The sequence below is a fragment of the Labeo rohita genome, chromosome 19 (assembly GCF_022985175.1).
Source record: "Labeo rohita strain BAU-BD-2019 chromosome 19, IGBB_LRoh.1.0, whole genome shotgun sequence".
NCBI classification, from domain to species: domain Eukaryota; kingdom Metazoa; phylum Chordata; class Actinopteri; order Cypriniformes; family Cyprinidae; genus Labeo; species Labeo rohita.
The window spans coordinates 24237372-24260662 of NC_066887.1; the positions used below are offsets into that span (position 1 = coordinate 24237372).

Sequence of the window (23291 nt, forward strand, 5' to 3'; positions counted from 1 at the left end):
ACCGTTATTTTAAATAGTAAAAATATTTCAAAATTTTACTGTCTTTGCTGTACTTTGGAGCAAATAAATGCAGGCTTGGTGAGCAGAAGAGACTTCTTTAAAAAACATTAAAAATCTTACTGTTCAAAAACTTTTGACTGGTAGTGTATCTATGATCAGGACGATCTTGTTACATAGGCCTAATCTAATGAGCATTGTGAACATCAAACAGTTAAATAAAGACAACAGAAGCCATTTTTAATTTAATACTGTAATATATACTCTTTATAAAAAGACATTTGTGACATAAAAATGAAAACACGATATAAGCTAAAAATATTTCACACTGGTACAAGTCGAGAGGGAATATGCATAATTCGCACTTTATGCACAACATCTTCATTCTGTTTTGGAGCGAACCACATTTATATAGTCATAGATGGTGTTTTAATACAGTGTTAGATCTACTACCTCTCCTTAGGCTTCACATACTTAGAAGAGCGTGACTGTTTCCATGTTTCTAATAGACAAAGCTGCATATATTATGAGCCAAACACACATGTGAAATGCTCTCCAGTCACCTGTGTTCAAAAAACAAATCTACCGAAATCATAATCAAACCTGGGGAAGTTAATTTCAAATGCATGTTTGGCATTTCATCATTGTGAGCCACAAACAGCACAAGTCTGATGAAAAAGAAAAAGCGTCATCCAAACACTTTGAGCTTGAGCTGGACGGCACGAAATCAGCGTTCACACTTGCATTCCAGTTAGAACATACTTTGTTTTTAAGCATCCCCGTCTAACTCACGCAAGCTGTAACTGTGACTAAATGAAAAGCCATCGACAATCCCTGACACTGATTGCGCGAAGCTTGTACTTTTCATAACAATTTACAAAGTCGATTTACGTATGAAGCGGAAGCGTTAACGTAAAATAAGGCAGATCAGAGTCGTAGCTAACATCTGAGGTGAAGCGCGTTCTTAAAGCGTTTCACATAAGTTAAACAGCGTGAATCGTATGTGAAAATAAAAAGGTGCTTGTGTGGTATCATAAAGTGTTCGACAATCGCAGTGTGCATCGTACACACTCTCGTCCTAGGCGCGTGTGGTTCTAGCTCAGCAGTATAACAGTCAGCTGTCAGAGTTAGCATATAAAACCATAGCTTAGTCTTGCTGGGCCAGTGTTGGAAGGGTAACAAGGCGGGCGTCAGGGACAGACAGGAGACTGCTGAAGTAGCGCCGCAGGTAACCGTACACCGGCTTCTTTGCCGCTAACCTCCTTTTGCAAAGCTGGCACGGGAGATAATCTCCTCACCGCATTATGTCACGCAGCCCCGGAGGATTACAGACACACCCGTGAGACGTGACTTCGCAAAGTCCTCGCAGGCGCTCGGTCAGGGCCTGGCCTGTCACTTTTAGGGGTTTAACATGGCTCAAGAACAGCACAGTGATTTGAAAAGGCAGTTGTTAAGCTTCGGGCTATACTGATAGCTAGGTAAGTAACACGACCTGTAGTCAGTGTAGGAAACCAATAACAACCCTCTTGAATTGTGCTCAGGGTGGGATACACCATACCAAAGAGGCCTGGGTCAAGTTTCAGTGGCCCTTTAAGGCCCGAGTCAAGCTTTTGACGGCTCCAAATAGAAACTACGCAAAATCAATATGGCGTTTCAACGCCGGGAGAGAAATACTTAAATCCTGACAGGAAAAATCGAAAATTCAGTGGGCTCAAACAGGCCATTGTCTTTCTAAACCGAACAAGTGATTAACACGATATGGATAATTCTCAAAAATCGTGGTTACTTATTGTTAACCCTTGCGACCTAAACTCAATTTCCAGAGGTGGACAGTAGTTAAGTATTTTTACTTGACTCAAGTAAATATAAAACGTTTTCTTTGGAAAACTTTTACTTCACTACATTCCAAAGCGTAATATTGTATTTTTTTACCGTTTACTGCACTACATTTTATAAATAAAAGATATTGTTGTGGTTGTTTTACCTTTAATACTTAAGAACATTAAAAATGTAGTACGTTCTTGTACTCAACTAAATCCTTAAATACTTTTACTTGAGTAAAAGTAAGAAAGTACTAGATTTCTAAAATAAGTATTAAACGATATTTAATATGAAACGTAGTGCAGTAAAAAGTACAATATTATGCTTTAGAATGTTGTGAAGTAAAGTTTTCTAAAGAAAAACACTGATAAAGTACTTTTAAAGCAGAGTAAAAATACTTCACTACTGTCTGCCTCTGTCTATTTCTACAATCTGAGTTAAATTTAAAGGGACGACTTTCTCAAAATTAAAAAATTTTACCTGCATGACTTAATTTTTACTGTGGAAAACACAAAAGAAAATATTAGAATGTTTATTATATATCAACTATTATTGAAAATGCCCTTTTTGTCCATATAATAAATCAATGCTGTTTTGGACCCCATTGAGGTTTATTGTAAGGACAAAAACATTTTGTGTCCCACTGAAAAGTGAAGTCATACACAGGGTGAGCATTTTGACAAATGACTACATTTTAATTTTTGGGTGAGCTGTCCCTTTAATCTACGGTGTGACTCGGTGACAGTGTAATTTATGACAGAACTCGAATGTGTATATCGAATAAGCTGACTGAAATTCACTTACAAAGCAAACTCAGTGAAAAAACTGGAGTCGCATTATAAGCAGGTGACTGTCGACACGCTTTTTGTTTTTCAAAGTACATTTTCTGTTGTAATCAACAGCATGTTGATGGAGCTTAAGTTATATTTAACCCAGAACATTCCTTTAAGGCAAAGCTTGATTAGAACTCCAAACTTAACTAATTCTTATGCTGGTAAAGCATAGCAATCAAGTATAATTTATTGAAGTGCAAGTCTGCTACCCCTTGCGGCTAGTCCCTCCTCACTGACATGGAGAAAGCCATGTATGAAAGACCGGGTTACATTATTTGGCTGAGGATGTGCCACCTCATGTGGTCATTACTGTCATCGGTGCTGCGCTAATCCCATCATTACAAAGGGAATCCCCAGGAAGAGTTTGGAAGAGGACAAAAAAAATGAAAGGGTGAACTGTAGGAGGAAGGCAAATGGGTAACAGTTGTTGCGGTAAGCTCAGGATGAAGCTGATCACCTGCTTTCAGCTTGAGAGTGCAAAATGTTCAGGTAGGAAACAACATAATACATATCAATCGTCATCAAGTAACTTTTTGCAATGCAAGTCCCCGCAGACACACCACACGAAACGACCGTCCCGATCCGATCAGCTTATGGGGGGGGGGTGTGTGTGTGTCTAGTGTCATGTCCTGAATGATGAAAATGTCTTGATTTCAGTAAAAGTTCATGAATATCACCACAGAGACTGTTTAAAAAAAAAAAAAAAAAAAAAAGCAGGCACCCTTGTCAAAAACCAAAGGACAGGGTGTCTGGGAAGTTGATCTTGTCCCGTAATTATTCCCAAACGTTTCCATGCTAATCCCATAGCAGTGAGAAAAACCTTTTTCATGCCCATGGGTTGCGTCAGCTTATTATGAAAATGACTGGAAATTATTATTATTAAAAAAAAAAAAAAAAAAAAAAAAAAAAAAAAAAAAGCATCCAGTTTCTCAGTTACTTTTTTGTGTGTGTTGTGTTGTAAGGATCAGGAGGGGGTCATAAGGCCACCATGGTGCAGGGGTGTTTGAGTTTGCAGGGCAGGACACCCCTGTTGAGCTGGTAGAACTCTACCAGATGGATCAGGTCTGTGAACTTGGTAGAACCGTCATCAAGGCTGAAAAAGACCTGGCCGTCCTCCTCAAACTGCCAGAGAGAGAAAGAGGTAGAAAATAAGTTTTTTTAAAATGAGTGAATCAATTTTTAAATCACTAAACTCTCATGTCAAGATAACAAGAGCCTGTAGATACACAATCTTACATATAAAATGTGACAATGTTAGGGTGACTGGGGTAAACTGTGAATTACTGTGAATTCCATTCCTTTTTTTTGTATAATATATTTTTATAAATTACATACAGCATTTTATATAAATAATACAAAATTATTATTTTATTAGACAAAAATGTAGTTACTAATTAAGTACAAATAATAATACAATTATAATAATGTTTCATTTAATAATCCATGCCTTATTTGGGGCTACAAAAAGTGTCTTTACATACAGCAAATTCACTAACTTGCACAAAATATAATATTAGACCTGGATAAATTTGCTTTCACAAAAATTACAAAAATATTTTTTTAGTCAAGTTTTAGTCGACTAAAAGTCTCAGCATTTTAGTCTAGTTTTAGTCAGAATTGCGTGATATAAACTTGCAATTCTGAGAAATAAAATCACAATTGCATGACATAAATTTGCAATTGCGAGTTATAAAGTCAGAATTGTGAGATATAAACGCGCAATTCTCTGAACATTAGTTTTTTTTTTTTTTCTCCTTATAACTGCACTTTATAACTTGCAATTGCAAGTTTGTAACTCATAATTCTGAGAAAAAAAAGTCAGAATTGGGAGATACAAACTCGCAATTGCGACAAAAATAGTCAGAATTGCAAGATACAAAATTGCAATTGAGACAAAAAAGTCAGAATTGCGAGTTTATATCTCGTAATTCTGACTTTATATCACAATTCTGACATTATAACTTGCAATTCTGACTTTATATCTCACAATTTTGAGAAAAAAAGTCAGAATTGTGAGATAAAAAGTTACCGTTTTTATTTTTTATTCAGTGGCTTATTCAGTGTGCTTCCACAGAGATATGTATTTATTTATTTTTAATTTTTTTTTTTTTTTGCTCCAAATTATAATTATGATTGTTGCCATTTGAGAAATATACTTTTACATTTCAGACATTGCACTTTGGCTTTGGACTCATACACATGGTTTATTTTACCTCATCTAATGTACTGATTTATTACAGGCTATTTATTATATAAATTAATATCAAAGTCTTATGTGCGCTCTCTGTCTACATGAAAACTCGTAAAACAAATGAAAGATGTAAAAAAAAAAAAATTCCTAATAGTAATTCCAATAATTACAAATTGCAACAGCCAATGTTTCTCTATTAAAACAACAGCAGTTGAGTAAGTGCATTTGTTCAGCAACCACAGTCACAAACAATATAGCCGAGATCTCCTGACAGAACACAGACTGGCTGAGTGACACTTTCATTTAGATCACTGAACTCCAGCTGGTTTGTCGGTGTTTTCAGATCATCTGCAGCGGCGCTGCCACAGTGGAGAAAAAAATAAATAAAAAAAATAATTGTAACAGAGAAGCTCTGATTTGGGAATTGAACTCTTGATATCTGGCAACCACACACACGAACGCTCACTAGTAGAGGCATGTGCAGCAGACCGCAATAAGATTTAGTTTCTTTTTTTGATGAGAATAAAAAGATTTTGGTTAAGTTTTTATTATTTGAACATTTTAGTCTCATCTTTTTTTGGTCAACGAAATAGCATGTTGATATAATTAACAGTTATCGTTTACTGACCTTACTGTCGTCTCGTTTTAGTCATAGTTTTGTTAACTAAATGAACACTAACATTTACACATACAAAAGGCAGTTTTGTATTGAGTGTTTGTTAGGGACTCACAGGTAAAATCTGGAAGTGTTTAATCTTCTGATGATGGCACAGTGTGAGAACGAATGCTTTTGGGTTGCTCTGGCTGTCTCTCAAAAGGAATAACCTGTGAGACAAAACACTGATTAATTTTACTGCCCTCTTATAAAACAGCAATTAATATTGCCTATAAATGTGGAAAAAGTCATACCCATCAACTTGGCCCTGCTGCATAATCATCCTGTGGGACTCCTCTCTCATAATGCGGCCGTGGAACCATAACTGTGTCCTGTGGATAACTAAAAACAAAGTGCACATTTACTGGCATGAAATATTGTTATTTCTATTGAGGTACCACTTAAATCAAGTAGTGTTGAAACTGCTAAACAGCACGTAAATTCTGCAGCACACACCTGAGCTTAATGGCGAGGGATGTAGAGGACTGGGGCTTCCCAAAACATTCATTCTCTGACTCCGTTTCTGAAAAGAGATTTTAAAAATTATTATAAATCAATAAAAATCCCTAAAAAACCTTGAGTGTACATGCATCCAACTACTCACTCTCCAAGTGTGTCCCTCTTCCATGGCAGCGCTCTGAGCCTCCACAGGGTTGTCAATCACACGACCCGTCCTTCCTGAGAAATCCATAGCCACCAGAGAATTCTCGGACACACTCCGCTATGGTGTAAACAATATTACTCTTGATCAGTTGTTTATTGCTTTACAAGTGTTCATTTACATGTAAAAATAGGCATAGTAACAAATCCTACAACTCACTATATCAGCATTACACCTCTCTAATTAAAACTTTAAAGCCTTATTAAATACCTTCTAAATGAATCCCTACAGCAACCACTGTGTTCATATGTTTCCCCTGCATGAAAGTTCCCGATGCAAATCGGCGTAAAGGAATCTATAGCCGCACGCTTCATTAGGACGCTGTTCATACTGTTATGAGCAGATTAAGTGAACTCTCAGCAAGAGTGTTCCTGAACAGCACACGGGGTGCATGTAATACTAGGTGGACTCACAGAAGCGTGAAAGCGGCACATTTAACCCATCAAGTGCACTAGAGAGTCAGCGCTGAGAAACATATTAATGCGTTTCTTACCACAGGAGTGGTGAAGTTTGATATGGCGGTCTTTCTCTGGTGTGGGCTCTTGTAGTTCTGATATAGGAGAATTCCAAACTAGGAAGAAAAAAAGTGTGTTTGTGAGTTAACAAGAATGGGCAAGAGTTTGTGTGGAGAGATATCTGAAGGATAGCTTGTTCACCACAAATCTGCTAAATTACAAAAATCTAAAATGTTCACAGATAATAATAATTATTGTATTTAAAAAATCTGGTGCATGCTAAAATAAGCTTGTGAGGAATAGTACATTTATTCAGCCAGGATGTATTCAATTTATTATAATGTTACAAAAAACCTATTTCAAATAAACAAATTAATTATTATGAGAGAATGCTGGAAAAAAAAAATCATGACTATCTTAAAAATATTAAGCAGCATAATAATAATTTTATATATTTATACAATAAGATTCCTAGCAAACAAAAATGTCCAAAGCTGACAGTAAAGACATTTAGAATACTGCAAAAAAAAATAATAATAATAATAAAATATGGAATAATACATTTGTTCAGCCAGGATGCATTAAATTGTCTGACAATAAAGACATTTAGACATTTAAAAAATACATATATTTATATATCATTTTTTTATTATTCAGAGAATCCTGAAAAAAACTGTATGTTGATTGATTTCTATAAAAATATTAGGCAGCATAAAATAATGATAATAATAATAATAATTATTATTATTATTACAATTATATTCTTTTATAATAAGATTCCTTGCAAACAAAAAATATACATTTATTTAGCCAGCATGCATTAAATTGTCCAAAACTGACAGTAAGGGCATTTAGAATACTGCAAAAAAAAAAAAAAAAAAATAATAATAATAATAATAATAAAATATGGAATAATACATTTGTTCAGCCAGGATGCATTAAATTGTCTGACAATACAGACATTTAGACATTTAAAAAATACATATATTTATATATCATTTTTTTATTATTCAGAGAATCCTGAAAAAAACTGTATGTTGATTGATTTCTATAAAAATATTAGGCAGCATAAAATAATGATAATAATAATAATAATAATAATAATAATATTATTATTATTAATTATATTCTTTTATAATAAGATTCCTTGCAAACAAAAAATATACATTTATTTAGCCAGCATGCATTAAATTGTCCAAAATTTACAGTAAAGGCATTTAGAATATCAAAATAAAATATATTTCGAAAAAACTAACTTTTTTATTAAAAAATATTAAGCATAATAATAAAAATATTAATAATAAAATAATATTACAAATATTAACAATAATAAATGTTATATACTTTTATAACAAAAAATTCCTAGCAAAATAAATAAATAAATAAATAAATAAATAAATATGGTGCATTTCAAATAAACAAATGAACTTTTTAATTGGAGAATTCTAAAAAACTATATTTTGACTTCCATAAAAATATTAAGCAGCATAATAATAATGAAGATAATGATAATAATAAAATTACATACTTTTATAATAAGATTCCTAGCAAACAACAACAAAAAATAAACAAACAAAAAAAAAAAAAACTATACATTTATTTAGCCAGCATGCATTAAATTGTCCAAAATTGACAGTAAAACATTTAGAATGTTACAAAAAAAATCTATTTTGAATAATCTAACTCTTATGAATCAGAGTCCTAAAACTGTATCTTGATTTCCATAAAAATATTAAGCACAATAATAATAATAATACTACTAATAATAAAATATTATATTAATGTTTTATAGTATATATTAATTTTATATACCTTATTTATATACCTATAATAAGATTCACACAATAAAAATAAAAATACATAAATAAATATGGTGCATGCTGAATAAGCTTGTGAGGAATAATACATTCATTCAGCTAGGATGCATTAAATTGTCCAAAACTGTCAGTCAAGACATTTATAATTTATCTTAATTTCCATAAAAATATTAAGCAGTACAACCATTTTAAATAATGATGATAATGAGAAATGAGCACCAAATTAGCATATCAGAATGACTGAAGACTGGAGTAATGACTGCTAAAATTATTCAGTGTTACCAGCACAGGAATAAATTACATTTTAAAATATATTCAAATATAAACCAGTTCTTTTAAATTGTAATAATATATCATAATTTTTCTGTTATTACTGTATACCTTGAGCAGTCTGAAAGCAGTCATCCAGCACGTTCGGCTCTGCTCGTCCTCGGCACACAGCATCTTCAACTCCTTCAGTTCTGTCCTGCCCTTACTGGGCTGTCAATCAAGCAAGATATCAACTGTCAAATCAAGGCACTCAAGTTAATAAGGACTAGCATGCACTGTACCAGGTGAGGCATGGGTAGTTGTTTAAAGGGGAAAATCATTGATTTTGAAATTGTGCCAGCCATGCCTTCTCAATGTCAAAGATTTTGAATTTACTGACCGTCATCCTGCTCACCTTAATGCAGAATTGGTAGTCTGTGGGCGCGTTGTGCATCTTTCTGCCTGTCGTCACAGTGAAAATATTGCTCTCTTCCAAGTCCGACAGTAACTGCAGGTGCCTTGGCTCCTAAACAACCCAATTCCAAATTCATCACAATACAACTATTATTACAAATTAGTAACAAATATGTTTGCAAATTTGACAAATTAACATAAATGTGTTTGTTTACGGTGTATCTATTAATATTAAATAATAATAATAATAATAACAACAACAACATTTAAGCTCCTTATAACATTACAATAACCAATGTTTAAATATTTATTTGAAATTCTAAAACAAAAAAATAAATAAAAATGCTTACAAATACATGTGAAATTTATAGACTTGAATTAATATAATAATATTAAAGAGAAGCTTGCCTTAGACATTCCTTTAGTAGAGTAGTACAATCCAGAACGACGCAAGAACATGTAGAGCTTCTTCCAGGACTTGCGGCCCGTCTCTTTCATATAAAGGAAGCCCTGGATCTCTGGACAGCTGCTGGAATTCAAGAAATTCTGTGCAGGAGGGGAAAAAAAGCAGAGGACCATCTGGAAAATGAGTTTTTCAAACCTGGATGCCTTTCATGCTTCAGTAGCGCGGCCTCTTTGCTATCGCAAGACACGAGGATGCATTTCAAAAGCTGTTGGAATCTGCTAAAATGCTCATTCAGCTCCAAACAGTCATGCAAGTGTGACGCACGGGTTCATAATGTGGGCTAATCCAGATTTTGAGATTTTGCTGTGTCACAGATCCATTTGCGTGTCTTCCTCACCTGTAAGAGCTGTGACTGTGGGATAGAGCCATTCGTTTCCTGACACCACGCTACCATCTGCTCCGGAAAGAAGTTCTGTGAGAGGAAGATAAAGGATGAGAAATAAAAAAAAAAAAAAAAAAAGACCGTCGGCACTGAACACATGCCAACAGTTCACGAGAAATGTAATGGAACAACTAGTGCATGTACCTGATATATTATATACATTATATATATATAGCGTATAATTTGAACATTTGTAATATAAAAATAAAACAATGCAATATTACAAAATATAGCATTAAAAGTTATATAAATCACTTGTTTTCTAAAGAAACACTGTTCAACAGCAACTTCAGCAGGTAAAGTTACAATACGAGTCCACGTCTCTCTTGCCTCCCGAGCCCATTGAGTTTTAACAGACACCCTAAAACGTGCGGTGAGTTTGGTGGGGGGTAACTGAGAATCAAATGGGGGAAATTCACATGAGAGGAGGCAGTGCCTCCATCGCGATATGATTGGACATGACTGGTTATGATCGGCTGTGATTGGTTCCGCATTTGCGAATCGGTCTGAATGAACAATATAATGGCGTTAATGGAAAGACGAATTAAAAAAAAAAAAGTAAATAAGTAAATAACACATACTTTGTTACATAAAAATAAGACTTGAAATGGCCTAAAAACAAGATCTGTGGGAGTTTTTAGTGAGTAATCATCAAATGACTAATGAGCCAAAAAATTCAAAAATAGTAGGTATTCACAATATTGGATTTTTGCTGATATCCGATATGCCGATATTTTTCAACTAATTTTAGCTGATAGCCGATGCCGATACCAATGTATTTCCTTTTGTTTGGAAACAACACCAAGTGTCTCCTGTGCAGAAATTCTGAGCAAATTATTTTTATTTCGGTTAGTTTTAATAACTTATTTGTTAGACTTAAATAAACAAAGTTATTTTATAATGACAGTAGATTGAAGATTTGAAAAAAAAACTACATATAAACTATATATCAAGCATTGCATTTTTTTTCTTCATAAAAATGCAGTGGTAACCTTAACATTTTATTGTAAGATTTAACATTTATAGATGGTCTAAAGCAAAATGGTTGTAAAAATTGTGAACATCTTTTAGAGCTTATAACTTGTTAAAAAAAAACAAAAAACAAAAACAACATTACACATTGATGAATAAATCAGTATATATAAAATTATTTAAAGCTGCAGTGCGTAACTTTTTTTTGGTTAAAAATGATCCAAAATCAATATTTGAATAGGTACATAACCAGCCAGTGTTCAAAACTATCTGCTGACGTGATCTAATCGTTAACTCACCCGGAGCACATCAGAGTTATTCCACTTATTGACAAGACACATCGGCATAATTTTTCATATCGAGCCAATGCTGATATTTATATTTAAAGCCATTGTCGTCTGATTCTGATATCGGTCCGATAAAATCGTGCATCCCTAAAAAAAGTTGTTAAATCAGAGGTCGCGTTAACCGTCATTGGCATTTTTATTTTTATTTTTTTTTTAAAAATCAATGACGGAAAAATCTGAAAGCCGTCCGTAATTTTGACGGATTCCACTGAGGGTGATCTATTGTAAAATTGTACCTGTAATTCCCACCCCTGTCCGGTTGGTGGCGAGTGCGCTCCAATGTAGCATCAGAGCACTGGATCCAGAACAAAAACGAAACTGTCACGAATGTTTTCTTATGCATTTGATTACGCACAGGCGAGTACACAGAAGCTACAACAATCTATCACGCCACATTAAAGAGCACCAAAACGGTATTTATTGCTTGAATTTCTTAAGAAAATTTACAGAATTTGAAATCTGAGACTTTGTTTTATATCAAAAGTAACACAAAGCCTAGCCTATTGCTATTCATTAGGAAGCTATTCATGTACTGTCCATTTATCAACTGAAAACGGCATAGACCAAGAGAACGATTGTGATTTTAGAATCAATATTGGTTCAATAAAATGAGAATCTATTAAAATCGAGAAATCATTTTTTATTTATTTTTTTTTTTTTACACCCAGCCCTAGCGTATTTTCTAAACACTGAACTGTCGTCCTGTAGGTTCATGATTAAAAACTAAAGTGTAAATTAAAAACAAAAATAAAAGCAATTAAATGTGTTATTCTAATTAAAATATGAAAATTAAAATGATGGGTAATAATAGATTATGACAGAATTTTTACGACCCTGTCTGTCAAAATGACGGACAATGTTAAAGTCTAGCGCAATCTCTGAGTTAAAAGTAATCTATTAAAAGAATAGCTGAACATGATGTCACAAATAAAATATATTGCTTAAACTGTTACTGTCTTGAGTTATTATTTTGTAATAAATGTAAAATGCCTAAAAACACTAACTTGTTGAGATTATACATACACAGACACACACACTTAATTCTAATTATTCATTTAGATGAATAATAAATAGATTAGCTGATCACACTAATAAACACCACAATTTTTGAAGAACCAGTAAATCGAGGCGTGACTCTTTACCAGTTGAGTTACAGGATCATGTTAGAAACATGCATGAATTCATGCACACACATGAGTTGAAGCTCATCTAAAGCTAATTTAGGTGAGTTGCACTAAGCATTTGCCAAAGCCACGGATTACCAAGAGCAGGTTAAGTGCTCTGTCAAACAGACTTGGACTAACCAGACCAAAGATGCCTCAAGCGCTGACACACACTGTACATACCGTACTAAAGCACAGGCTCAAATAAGATTAAGCTTTTGCATGAACATTTTTTCCAAGCGTACAAAAAGTCCGTGGCTTACGGAGCAGGATAAAATGTTTCACAGCGTTCACGCCGGAAGATGCTTATACGACGCAGGTTCAAATGTACTTGTCAAACTGCCATCAGTTAAAGGGTGTTGAGTACTGGCTTATAAGAAAAAAGCAGGTTACTTGCTTAGTGAGGTGGAACACGTACAAGACGTGCTTGAATGGCTGGAAATGGATTAACAAGGAGGTTTTTCTTGCATATAGAAAACAGGAATGTTCCCACTTGACGTTTTTGTTGAGTTATTTACATATTTAAGGGATTTATAGCTTGCAGGTCATGAATCAAGTGTTCTTAGCTAGATTTTCATGGATAATCAGACTTTAATTTCAAAGGATTTAAGCTTGAAGTGGTGGTCTTGAGAGGCAAGGAAACACATGGGTGGGCTGAAGGGGAACGGTTGTTCTCTGTGACAACTCACCAGTGGGTTTCTAAAGAACTCGTACTTGGCGTAGTTCTTCCTGAAGAGAAACTTGCTCTCTGGAGACATGCAGGCCTGCACAGGAACAACCAGTTCATGATCTTCCAGGCACCTCTCTGTATTCAAACACAGATCAAAATGGTGTTAGTTACTGGCAAGGTGGCCGTTATTGCTGTAATTGTTTTTTATAGGATCACTTGAAGATTGCAAAACACTTTGCATCAGAGCATATGGGATGTGTTGTGACTTCTGAAGCTGGGGTATATTAAAAAGTCTGTCAAGTGGACATTTTTATTTCATTTTTTTTTTTGCTAACCACTAAGCCACAGTAGTTAAAGCATGTAAAAAAAAAAAAAAAAAAAAAGGCACATTTAAACAATGCATTTAATACATGCATAATTTCTTCCAAAAAAATGTGTACACTGTGTACATATATACATATAAAACATTTAAACAAGAATATTTAAGTGTTATATAGAATGCAAATAATATAATCAATCTCTGTACACCACCAGTCAAAAGTTTTTTAAAGAAGTGTCTTCTGCTCACCATCCCTGCATTTATTTGTATAAGTACAGCAAAAACAGTAACATTTTGAAATATGTTTTACTATTTAAAAAAAACTGATTTCTATGAGAATACATTTTAAAATGTAATTTATTCCTGTGATTTCAAAGCTGATTTTTTAGCATTATTACTCCAGCCACATGATCCTTCAGAAATTATTCTAACATTCTGATTTACTGCTCAAAAACTTTATTATTATTATTATTATACTGAAAACAGCTGAGTAGATTTTTCAGGTTTCTTCGATGAATAGAAAGTTCAGAAGAACAGCATTTATCTGAAATGGAAATCTTTTGTCATCACTTTTGATCAATTTCAAGCATCCTTGCTAAATAAAGCTTAAAGCTTTTTATCAGAATCAGATCATTAATCATTTAATCAGAATATTAGAATGATTTCTAAAGGATGTGACTGAAGTAATGATACTAAAAATGTAGCTTTGAAATCACAGGAATAAATTACCTTTTAAAATATACTCTAATAGAAATCAGTTTTTTTTAAGGGTAACATTTATTTCTAAATTTTACAGTTTTTGCTGTATTTTTACAAAATAAATGCAGAACAGAAGAGACATCTTTATAAAAAAAAAAGAAAGAAAAAAAAAAAACTTTAAAAATCTTACAGTTCAAAAACTTTTGCCTGGTGGTGTACATATTTGCATTCTATATAATACTTAAATATTCTTGTTTTAATGTTTTTATATGTATGTATGTATACAGTGTACACATTTGTTGGACCAAATGTATTAAATGCATTGTTTAAATGTGCTTTTTTTTTTTGCAATGGCTTAGTGGTTAGCAAAAAAATTAAATAAAAATGTCGGCTTGACAGACTTTTTAATGTACCCCAGCTTCAGAGGTCACAACAATCCCATACGCTCTGATACAAAGTGCTCTGATACAAACTCTTTTAAATATTGATAATAATAATAATGATAAAAATGTTTCTTGAACAGCAAATCAACATAATTTACAATATATATATAAACATATAAACACACACACACAAATAGTTTATGCAGGCTTGGTAAGCAGAAGAGACTTCTTTAAAAATATTAAATCACAGACTGATTTCTCTTCCTTTCCTTTCAAAAAGTATGATTGAGTGAGTCTTATGTGACCTATTCGATATATTGTCATCTATTTTAACTCCTTGATTTAATACTGGGTTCACTTATTATACATGGTTATATATGAAATCATCTCACATATGATGCTCTAATACTTTTTAATAATCCAAATATCTCAGAAATACGCAGTAATGTGTTAAACATTTAATATTACATTTAAATTCATGCATTTGACAGAAGCTTTTATCCAAAGTGTCTTACAGTACATTCAAGCTGTACATTTTTGTTCATTATGCACGATCCCTGAGAATCAAACCCGTGACCTTGGCGTTGCTAACAGCATGCTCTACCAGTTAAACAGCAGGATCAGACAAGTTGAAAACTGTCAAATGAAATCTTTCAAAATCCCTCACTACATGATGCCCTATAATGAGAAAACAAGCCAAATTAACCGTACACTGTAACGTCTATGCTTCTTAAGTATAGCAGCACTCATATGTCAAAGACAATAAAGCACTGGCTCAAACCCCATCTAATGTATCTGTTGTGTATCTGATCCCTCATCCTCTAATTCACTCCTCCGAGAGAAAGAGAGAGAGAGCATGACTCTGTGTACGAAAGAGAAAGCGAGGGAAAGCGAGAGGCATTGCAGAGGGATGAGGTCATGTATTTAGCTTGATTGCACCGAGGGCTGATGGCAGCAAAGTCAGCAGAGTCTCTCTGCTAATGGCTTACGTAAGAGCAACGTTTCGAAAAGGTTTCCGTAACGTTGACGCTCTAATGTCTCCAGAAGCGATGAGGGGAACACATCCAACTATACCACAAAATACTCGGCCTCTCCAGAGATGTCAGCTGACCAAAACAGACCACACCCTGTCAATGTTATGACATCATACCATCAGCGCCCATGCAAAAGTCACGACTTTAAAACTGGACGAATTAAAATAAAGAGCCAATTGTGTCAAAGAGCTTTTTAACACTCTACGAGAGCAATGACTGCATCTCTAAAGGTCAGGCAGAGTTAAATCTGTTTAGTATGATTTAGACAAGGGTTAATCTGTAATCTGCCTGAGAAATCAGCAGCCACACGTGTCCTCATTGATTGCCTGCGAGATTAAGCGTTAGTTTTGTCTTTTCCATGCTCATCTCCTCAAAAGCATCTGCACCGTGATTGCTTTTTCCTTCCTTCAGGTTAGACGTTCTGCAAGCCGCTGCGCATACAAATTGACGCATAAAGTCGTTTTTTGAAAGCTTAAGTGTTAATAGGAGAACAAATATGTGTGTGTATATAAGACTCTGAGTCTGGGCTTGCTGAAAGGTGATTTCCTGTTACACAAAGTGCAGTGCACTGGGAACCCAGTGTCCCCGGACAGAACAGCATGTCCTCTTAGACTGGGTGTGTGCTGCACGCACAAGTCATACGGACGCGGAAAATAAATGTACACATATGTCAGCTTACCCAGACCAAGCAGGGAATGATGCTCCACTAGAGACCAGCAGTTGTCATCTAGGCAGTGGTTCTTGTAGACCAGGAACTGACACACATCTCTCGCCGTCATGTCGGCGGGGACTTCCACAACTTTTCCCACACCATCCTCGCTGAAAACCTTGATGATCTGTTCAAGACACACACACAGAATGACAATTACAGATGCGTACGTTGCTTAATATGACCTCAAGGCGATGTTCTCGATGAGACTAATTTGTCCAACAATTACAGACACACTTTCGCACAATCCTCCAGACGGGATAATTACGCAGTTCGTGTTTCGACAACTTAGCAACTTCATCTCAAATGGATGCATGGGATTTAAATACAAACTTTTCAGATATCAAAGATGGAGGGGGGAAAAAGTTCGTTTTTGTTGTTGCAAACCATGCATATCTCTGTTTATATGCTCCTCAGATCAATCCACATGGACTCTTATCGTGTTTAGATGGAGCCCGGCGCTCATAAGCATGACTGACTTGAACACGCACTCACAAGAGGATATACTCCATTAAGAGGCAGAATTCACGTGAACGCCAGACGGCCCAGATAAAGAGAAAGGAAGAGAAAAGTAAGAAATTCTTCCAGTGAGCGTGCACGCAAAACAAGAAATTATTTAAATGCATGTGCAAGTGCACAACTGGACACATGCATTTGTGCATCAAAGCAAACATTTGCAACTGTAATTATTATCAACACACTTTTTTACAAAGTAAAAACACAGAAGCTAACAGTAGCGTGCAATTGATGCACAAAGATGACCTGCATGACTGCATTTGAAATGTTTCACACTGGCATCTGCAAGATGTGTAGTTTTCTTGGAAAAAGTAGTTACTATCAGACTTACCTCTACTGCCTGATACAAGCAACAGTCCGGCGAACACGATGGCATTTTCACTCTGAGACTACCTCTGCTCACTCACGCGGCGAGAGAGAGTGAGAGAGTGTGGGAGTGAGTTAGAGAGAGAGGGAGAGAAAGAGGGAGGAGAGAAGGGGAGGAGGAAAGAAAGCGAGAGGATGAGAGGAGTTGAGAATGGGCAGAGGGTTGAGATGAGACCGAGAGAGTTGCTGAAACAAGAGAGGGAGAGAGACTCAGCTGACAAGCAGCTTGTGTCTTACAATGCTCTTGTGGATTAAGCTGCGAGATGAGAGAGATGACTAGGGCTTCAATTTGTCAATATAATTCTTAGAACGGGTTTCACTTTATTTAGTCATTCCAAACATAACTTTTATTCTTCCTTGGAACAAAAGAGATTACATGGGAAGGGACAGCCTCAACAAAGAAAATGAATGGCCACTGTTGAATCTAGTTCAAATAGTTCAAATATAGCTGACGTCAATGATGGCAAACATCATAGATAATGTGACTGAGATAATAGAATTACTTTACGGTCATTTGCAGATGAGACTGCTTTACAATATAAAAAAAAATACATGTAAAAAACACTATTACTAATTTAGTAATAAAATTAATTTACTTTATTTATTTTACTTTTAAAAGTGTAATAAACATTTGCCTGTATGACACATTTTATATACAATTTTAAATATATTTTTAGTAAAAAGAAGTAAAACAGAAAATTTAGTAATAAATAAAAAAAAAATATTACTTGAGACCTTCAGAATTTGTTGAAAAAAAAAAAACGAATGTAACAATCAACATTAGCCAACAAAATTAGGATTAGATTATTTGATATTCACAAATCATGTTTTTTATTGTTATTATTGTTTTATTGTGTTAGTTAGCTGTGTTTTTTCTTATGTAGTTATTTTTACTTGATCAAAATACCCCAATTGCAGTTATAAACATAATGACACACACACACATACATATATATACATACATACACACATTATATATATATGTGTGTGTGTGTGTAATTTTATTACTAAATTAAGATTAGTTTTATTTTATTACATATTATTAAGTGTTGTATATATATAATAAAGTTTCACTTTACAATTCACATTTCATTTTACTTAGTATTCCATTAAAGTATATATTTACACTTTTTAAAACTAAAATAAAACAAATAATTAATCTATAAATAAATAAAATACTATCATTTAAAGTTTTTTTACAAAATGTTATGATTTATCTTACATTATTTATTTATTTTAGTATTAAAAGTGTAATAAATATACTGTAATGGAATGGTTGTAAAGGAATACTAAATTAAATTAAATGTAAATTGTAAAGTATATATACATACATAAACACACACACACACACACACACACACTCCAATCTATTTTTATTTTATTACAACATTTTATGATTTATTTTACATTATTTATTTATTTTAGTTTTGAAAAAGTATCGTAAATATACTTCGATGGAATACTAAATTAAAATTGTAGCATAAAAACACTATTTTATATATAATACAATACTGTATATAAAGTAATAAAACTAAAACAGAAAATTTTGTAATAAAATAATAAAAAAAATATATAACTGGTGTTAAACTTAAGACCTTTAGTATTTCTTAAAACAATCAACATTAGCCATTAATCAAACATTTAAAATGTATATAAACATTTTACTTTATTTAATGTATATAATTGTATATAAATAGTTTAATGGAATACTAAATTAAATGAAAACTGTAAAGTAAAATAAATAAATATTAAATAATTCATGCTGATTTCATTACGTTTGTGCACATTTTATATTCTTTATTTTATATCTGGCTTTGGGAAATGCACATACCAATAACAACAGTTCTTCCTCTACATATCCCTTTCCACCTCTTCCTCTTCATCTTCCCTTACCTTCCATCATCCCTCCCTTTGTCTCTCCCTCTCTCTTTTCCACAACCTTGCTCTCGGTTTCTCCCCCACATCAAACTTTGCCTTGGCTTCTGTCAAAGTTTCAAATTCTCTCTGGTTCTCAGAAAGCCTTGAGACAGAGCCCCACATCCAGCTCTCACGACACACACACACAGAGTGAGATTTTGTTCTCATTCTTTTTTTCACTCCCATTTCCCCCCTGAAGTTTGGCTTTGAACTCCACAGCCAAAGAAAACCGTTCCCTCTCTTTTTCTCAAAACTCAGCATATCACAACTGGAGAGTGTTTCTTAAACACACACAACAGAGGCCAAATCCCAGCAAAATCCCTCCTCCCACAACACTTCCCCAGCAAAACTAGTGATTTTCTTTCTCATACTCCACATTCTCAATACCTTACCATTTCTCACTATTTGAAGCATGTACGTGTTCATTTTGAGTGCTGTAAAGAATAAAAAAAACAAATTCAAAAACACACAATGTTCTGTCCTTTCAGACAGAAGAGAACAGTATCATGTAATCCGACTCGACACCATGAAGAAAAGGATGTTGGGGGTTGAGTTATTGGCAAGAACATTATGGCAGTGGAAACGGTTTGCAGGGCATTGTTTCATTGTTTCATTGCTCATTCTATGGCTGCAAATGCTATTTTCTACAAGCTTTACGACGTAAGAGCATTTACCCAGTGTTGTTCAAACGCATCCTCACAATCATGTGGCTACGAGCAAACGTTTGCTCTCCACTCCTCCGTCCCGCCTCTGCGGGTCACGTGGGAGGATCTTTAAATGTTAAATAAAGGTTTCGCAAACATTCTGAGGGTCACATGGCAACAAAGTGTTTGTTTGGAGTTAATAGAGGGTTGTTCAGGCATTGTTCACAGTTTGTATAACGAGGGGAGAGGTAATCCAAAAATAGAACAGAGGTCAGAGTATATGGGCAGTATTTCTGTGATTATATATGCACAGATAGAGATTATATAGAGTTATATAGACAGGAACACAGTTGTATGGTTAGACAGACAGTTACACAGTTCAATATAGTTAGACAGTTAAAAACAGTTAGGCTGCCAAAAATATGGTTAGTTTGGGGCATTTGGGGGAGGGCAGGGTGATCTGAGCCTGTGGGGAAGTTGAGCCACCTCTTGTTTCTAGGCAACCGTAAACAAAATTGATGATGTGACAACAAATATTTGAAGACTTATCCATGTTATTGTTAGAGAGGCCCATTGAATAATTGGTAACTACATTTAAGCTCAAGAAACAGGTCACAGACTGCTTTTTGAGAAATTTGAAAAAAATATCACATTTGTGCTTTAGAAAGTTTTATTATGCATTTTAACCTTAAATGATTAGTTCACTTCCAGAACAAAAATTTACAGGTAATTTACTCACCCCCTTGTCATGCAAGATGTTCATGTCTTTTTTTCTTCAGTGGTAATTTTGTAGTTGGAGGAGAAAATGAGACGGGAGTTTTTAGACGTACCCTAACTGTCATGATTGGAACAAAAACTGTTCATACAGAGGTTAAAAAGTAAATAAAATGTTTTTTTGTTTTTTTTAATGAAAATAACTGATCGTTTCGCTAGATAAGACCCTTATTCCTTGGTTGGGATCGTTTAAACCCCCTTGAAGGTGCATTTAAACTGCATTCTGGAAGTTCAAATTTGGGGGCACCCTAGACGTCCATTACATGTGCTGTTTTTCAAGGGGGTGAGTACATTATCTGTACATTTTTGTTCTGGAAGTAAACTAATCCATAAAAACTGTCCTTACAGATTGAAACATTCATATTTAAGGAGAAGTCCACTTCTAGAACAACAATTTACAAATATTTTACTCAACCCCTTGTCAACCAAGATGTTTGTGTCTTTCTGTCTTCAGTCGTAAAGAAATTATGGCAGAAAAGAAAGCAGTTCAGGATTTTTTTTTTTTTCCATATAATGGACTTCAATAGTGCCCCAATTTGAATTTACAAAATGTAGTTAAAATACAGCTTCAAAGGGCTCTAAACAATCCCATCCATGGAAGAAGGGTCTTATCTAGCAAAACGATCTGTCACTTTTTTTCGGAAAAAAATTTTTTTATACTTTAAGCACAAAAGCTTGTGTGGCACTAGCTCTGGGATGCGCGTCCACGACGCTATGTACTATGGAATCACATCTAAGTTCATCATCTGTGTACTCTGCTCGAAAAGGTAGAGTATGGCGAAAAACTGTATTGAGTAAGTATTGACTTCTTACTTCCACTTCCTTAGTCTTTGCATGTTCGATTTGTAAACACTGGGTCTGCTAGTTCCGCCTACGTCGCGAGTGACCTTTCGACGTGTTCCACAGTACGTAGCGTCATGAACGTGCATCCCAGAGCCTGTGCTACACAAGCTTTTGTGTTTAAAAAGTATACAAATTTTTATTTTTCTAAAAAAAATTACTGATCGTTTGCTAAATAAGACCCTTCTCCCGCAGATGGGATTGTTTAGAGCCCTCTGAAGCTGCATTTAAACTACATTTTGCAAGTTCAAAATCGGGGCACCATTGAAGTCCATTATATGGGAAAAAAATCCGGAAATGCTTTCTTCAAAAAACATAATTTTTTTTACGACTGAAGACAGAAAGACATGAACATCTTAAATGACAAGGGGGCGAGTTGTTCTGGAAGTGGAGTTTGTTAAAATGGCAAGTGTAGGGTAATTTGAGACAGACATCCTGGGGTAAGTTGAGCCAGTGACTCATGCCTTCTTATAACTACTTATAAAGTATTATTTTACTGTAATTCTACATTACGTTTCATTAATTTTAGATCAAACATTTTTAAAATTGTTTTGTTTAAAATTTTAAATAGGCCTTGTGGAAGAAAACTTTGCCATTAAAGTTATGAAATTTTACTTCCCTGCAGCATTTATGAGTGGGATGCTGAGTAATATTAGCCTAGTTTAAGGTTAATTGTAGTCCTTTTTTATTTTATTTTATTTTATTTTATTTTATTTATTGTTTTATATAGAAATAATAATTAACAATCTAAATGTAATATTTATCCCTTGGAATGCTAATTTTACCAGGGGAACCACGCCAAAAAAACGTGTATTTTAAATGTTTTAAAAGCAATGTTTACCAGGGGACCCCCCACCGAAACACAACTGAGCTAGTTTTGAGTAGCAATTGGGCTGGTTTTGTTGTGAAAACCAGCCAAACCTGACTAAAGGCCTTAAATGGCATCATGGCTAAAGTGGAGAGAACAAAGATGCAGGTCTTTAAGAAGTTTTATTCTTCCACAGGCAACTTCCAATTCTTTTCTCCTCTTCTTATCGCTTCACTAGAAAACAGTGAAGACTTGCATTGCTTCTCTTGTTGCTTCTCTTTGACTGAAAATTACAACCAAATTTTAGATCAAATCAGCATTTTACTTTCCGAGTTGCTTATTCTGAGTTATGTTAAGGTAAAAAGGTTTCCTTAAATTCTTCCATTTGAACTTTTCTTTCTGAAAATTGTAAATCATTTTAAGAAATGCCTTCAAAGTTGTGATCTTAATCTTTAAATAAAACTTTTAAGAAGTCATTCATCCATCCATCCTATTATCCAAACCTCTCTATCTTTAATAGGGTCGCGGGGAGCTGGATCCTAACCCAGCGTCTTGAGCCACAGGTGAGGAAACTTCCTGCATGGATGGTCAGTCCATCTCAAGGCTCACACACAAATTTTAAGAAGTCATTTTAATTGAATTTATCTTCCTTTTATATAGCAAGTGAAAATACTCAGTTTTAATTTAGTATAATCAATGGCACAGTTTAATACCCTTTGTTGGGGGCAAGTTGAGCCAAGAGATAATTTTTTAATGTTTTTTTTTTTTTTTTTTTTTTTTTGGAAAAGCCATATTTTAAAAGCAGTTTATATTAGATTCAAAGTGATTATTCCCATGCATGTTCCACATCCTGAAATTTATGTACATATTTAAGTTGGAGCCATTACTGTCATGTGCTCACTTTAAACACATCATAAATAAAAACCGGCTCAACTCACCCTGCTCTCCCAAATACAGTTAGAAAGGTGTACAGTTAGATACTTAAACTGGTATATAGTTAGACAGGTATACAGTTATATATATATAGTTATATGAATATACTGTATGATCCTCAGAACAGTATATAGACAGACAGAAATAGTAAAATAGACAGACAGACAGACAGACTGACAGAGGTGATTGAGTTTAGTCTTTTGAAGAGTTGTGAGCTCTGGCTTTACTCAGCATTTCTGTGAGTGAGCGTGTGAGC

General features: G+C 34.2%; 1 protein-coding gene across 4 annotated transcripts in view; it reads right to left on the minus strand.

Moving 5' to 3' along the window:
- Positions 1-488: 488 nt before the first annotated feature.
- Positions 489-23291, minus strand: part of grb10a (growth factor receptor-bound protein 10a) — a 71425-nt gene continuing 48622 nt past the window's right edge. For 3 of the 4 annotated variants that reach the window (XM_051136348.1, XM_051136349.1, XM_051136350.1), the window contains 12 exons: positions 16208-16364; positions 13113-13228; positions 9897-9971; positions 9502-9639; positions 9095-9205; positions 8812-8910; positions 6652-6729; positions 6102-6218; positions 5954-6020; positions 5752-5839; positions 5574-5667; positions 489-3773 (listed from right to left, as the gene is read on the minus strand). In XM_051136348.1, coding sequence (XP_050992305.1) covers positions 3627-3773; positions 5574-5667; positions 5752-5839; positions 5954-6020; positions 6102-6218; positions 6652-6729; positions 8812-8910; positions 9095-9205; positions 9502-9639; positions 9897-9971; positions 13113-13228; positions 16208-16364 — 1287 coding nt within the window. In that variant the 3' untranslated portion in view covers positions 489-3626. Of the gene's footprint in view, positions 3774-5573; positions 5668-5751; positions 5840-5953; positions 6021-6101; positions 6219-6651; positions 6730-8811; positions 8911-9094; positions 9206-9501; positions 9640-9896; positions 9972-13112; positions 13229-16207; positions 16365-17084; positions 17474-23291 lie in introns of those variants that run through there. The other variant, XM_051136351.1, reaches the window with a different exon arrangement.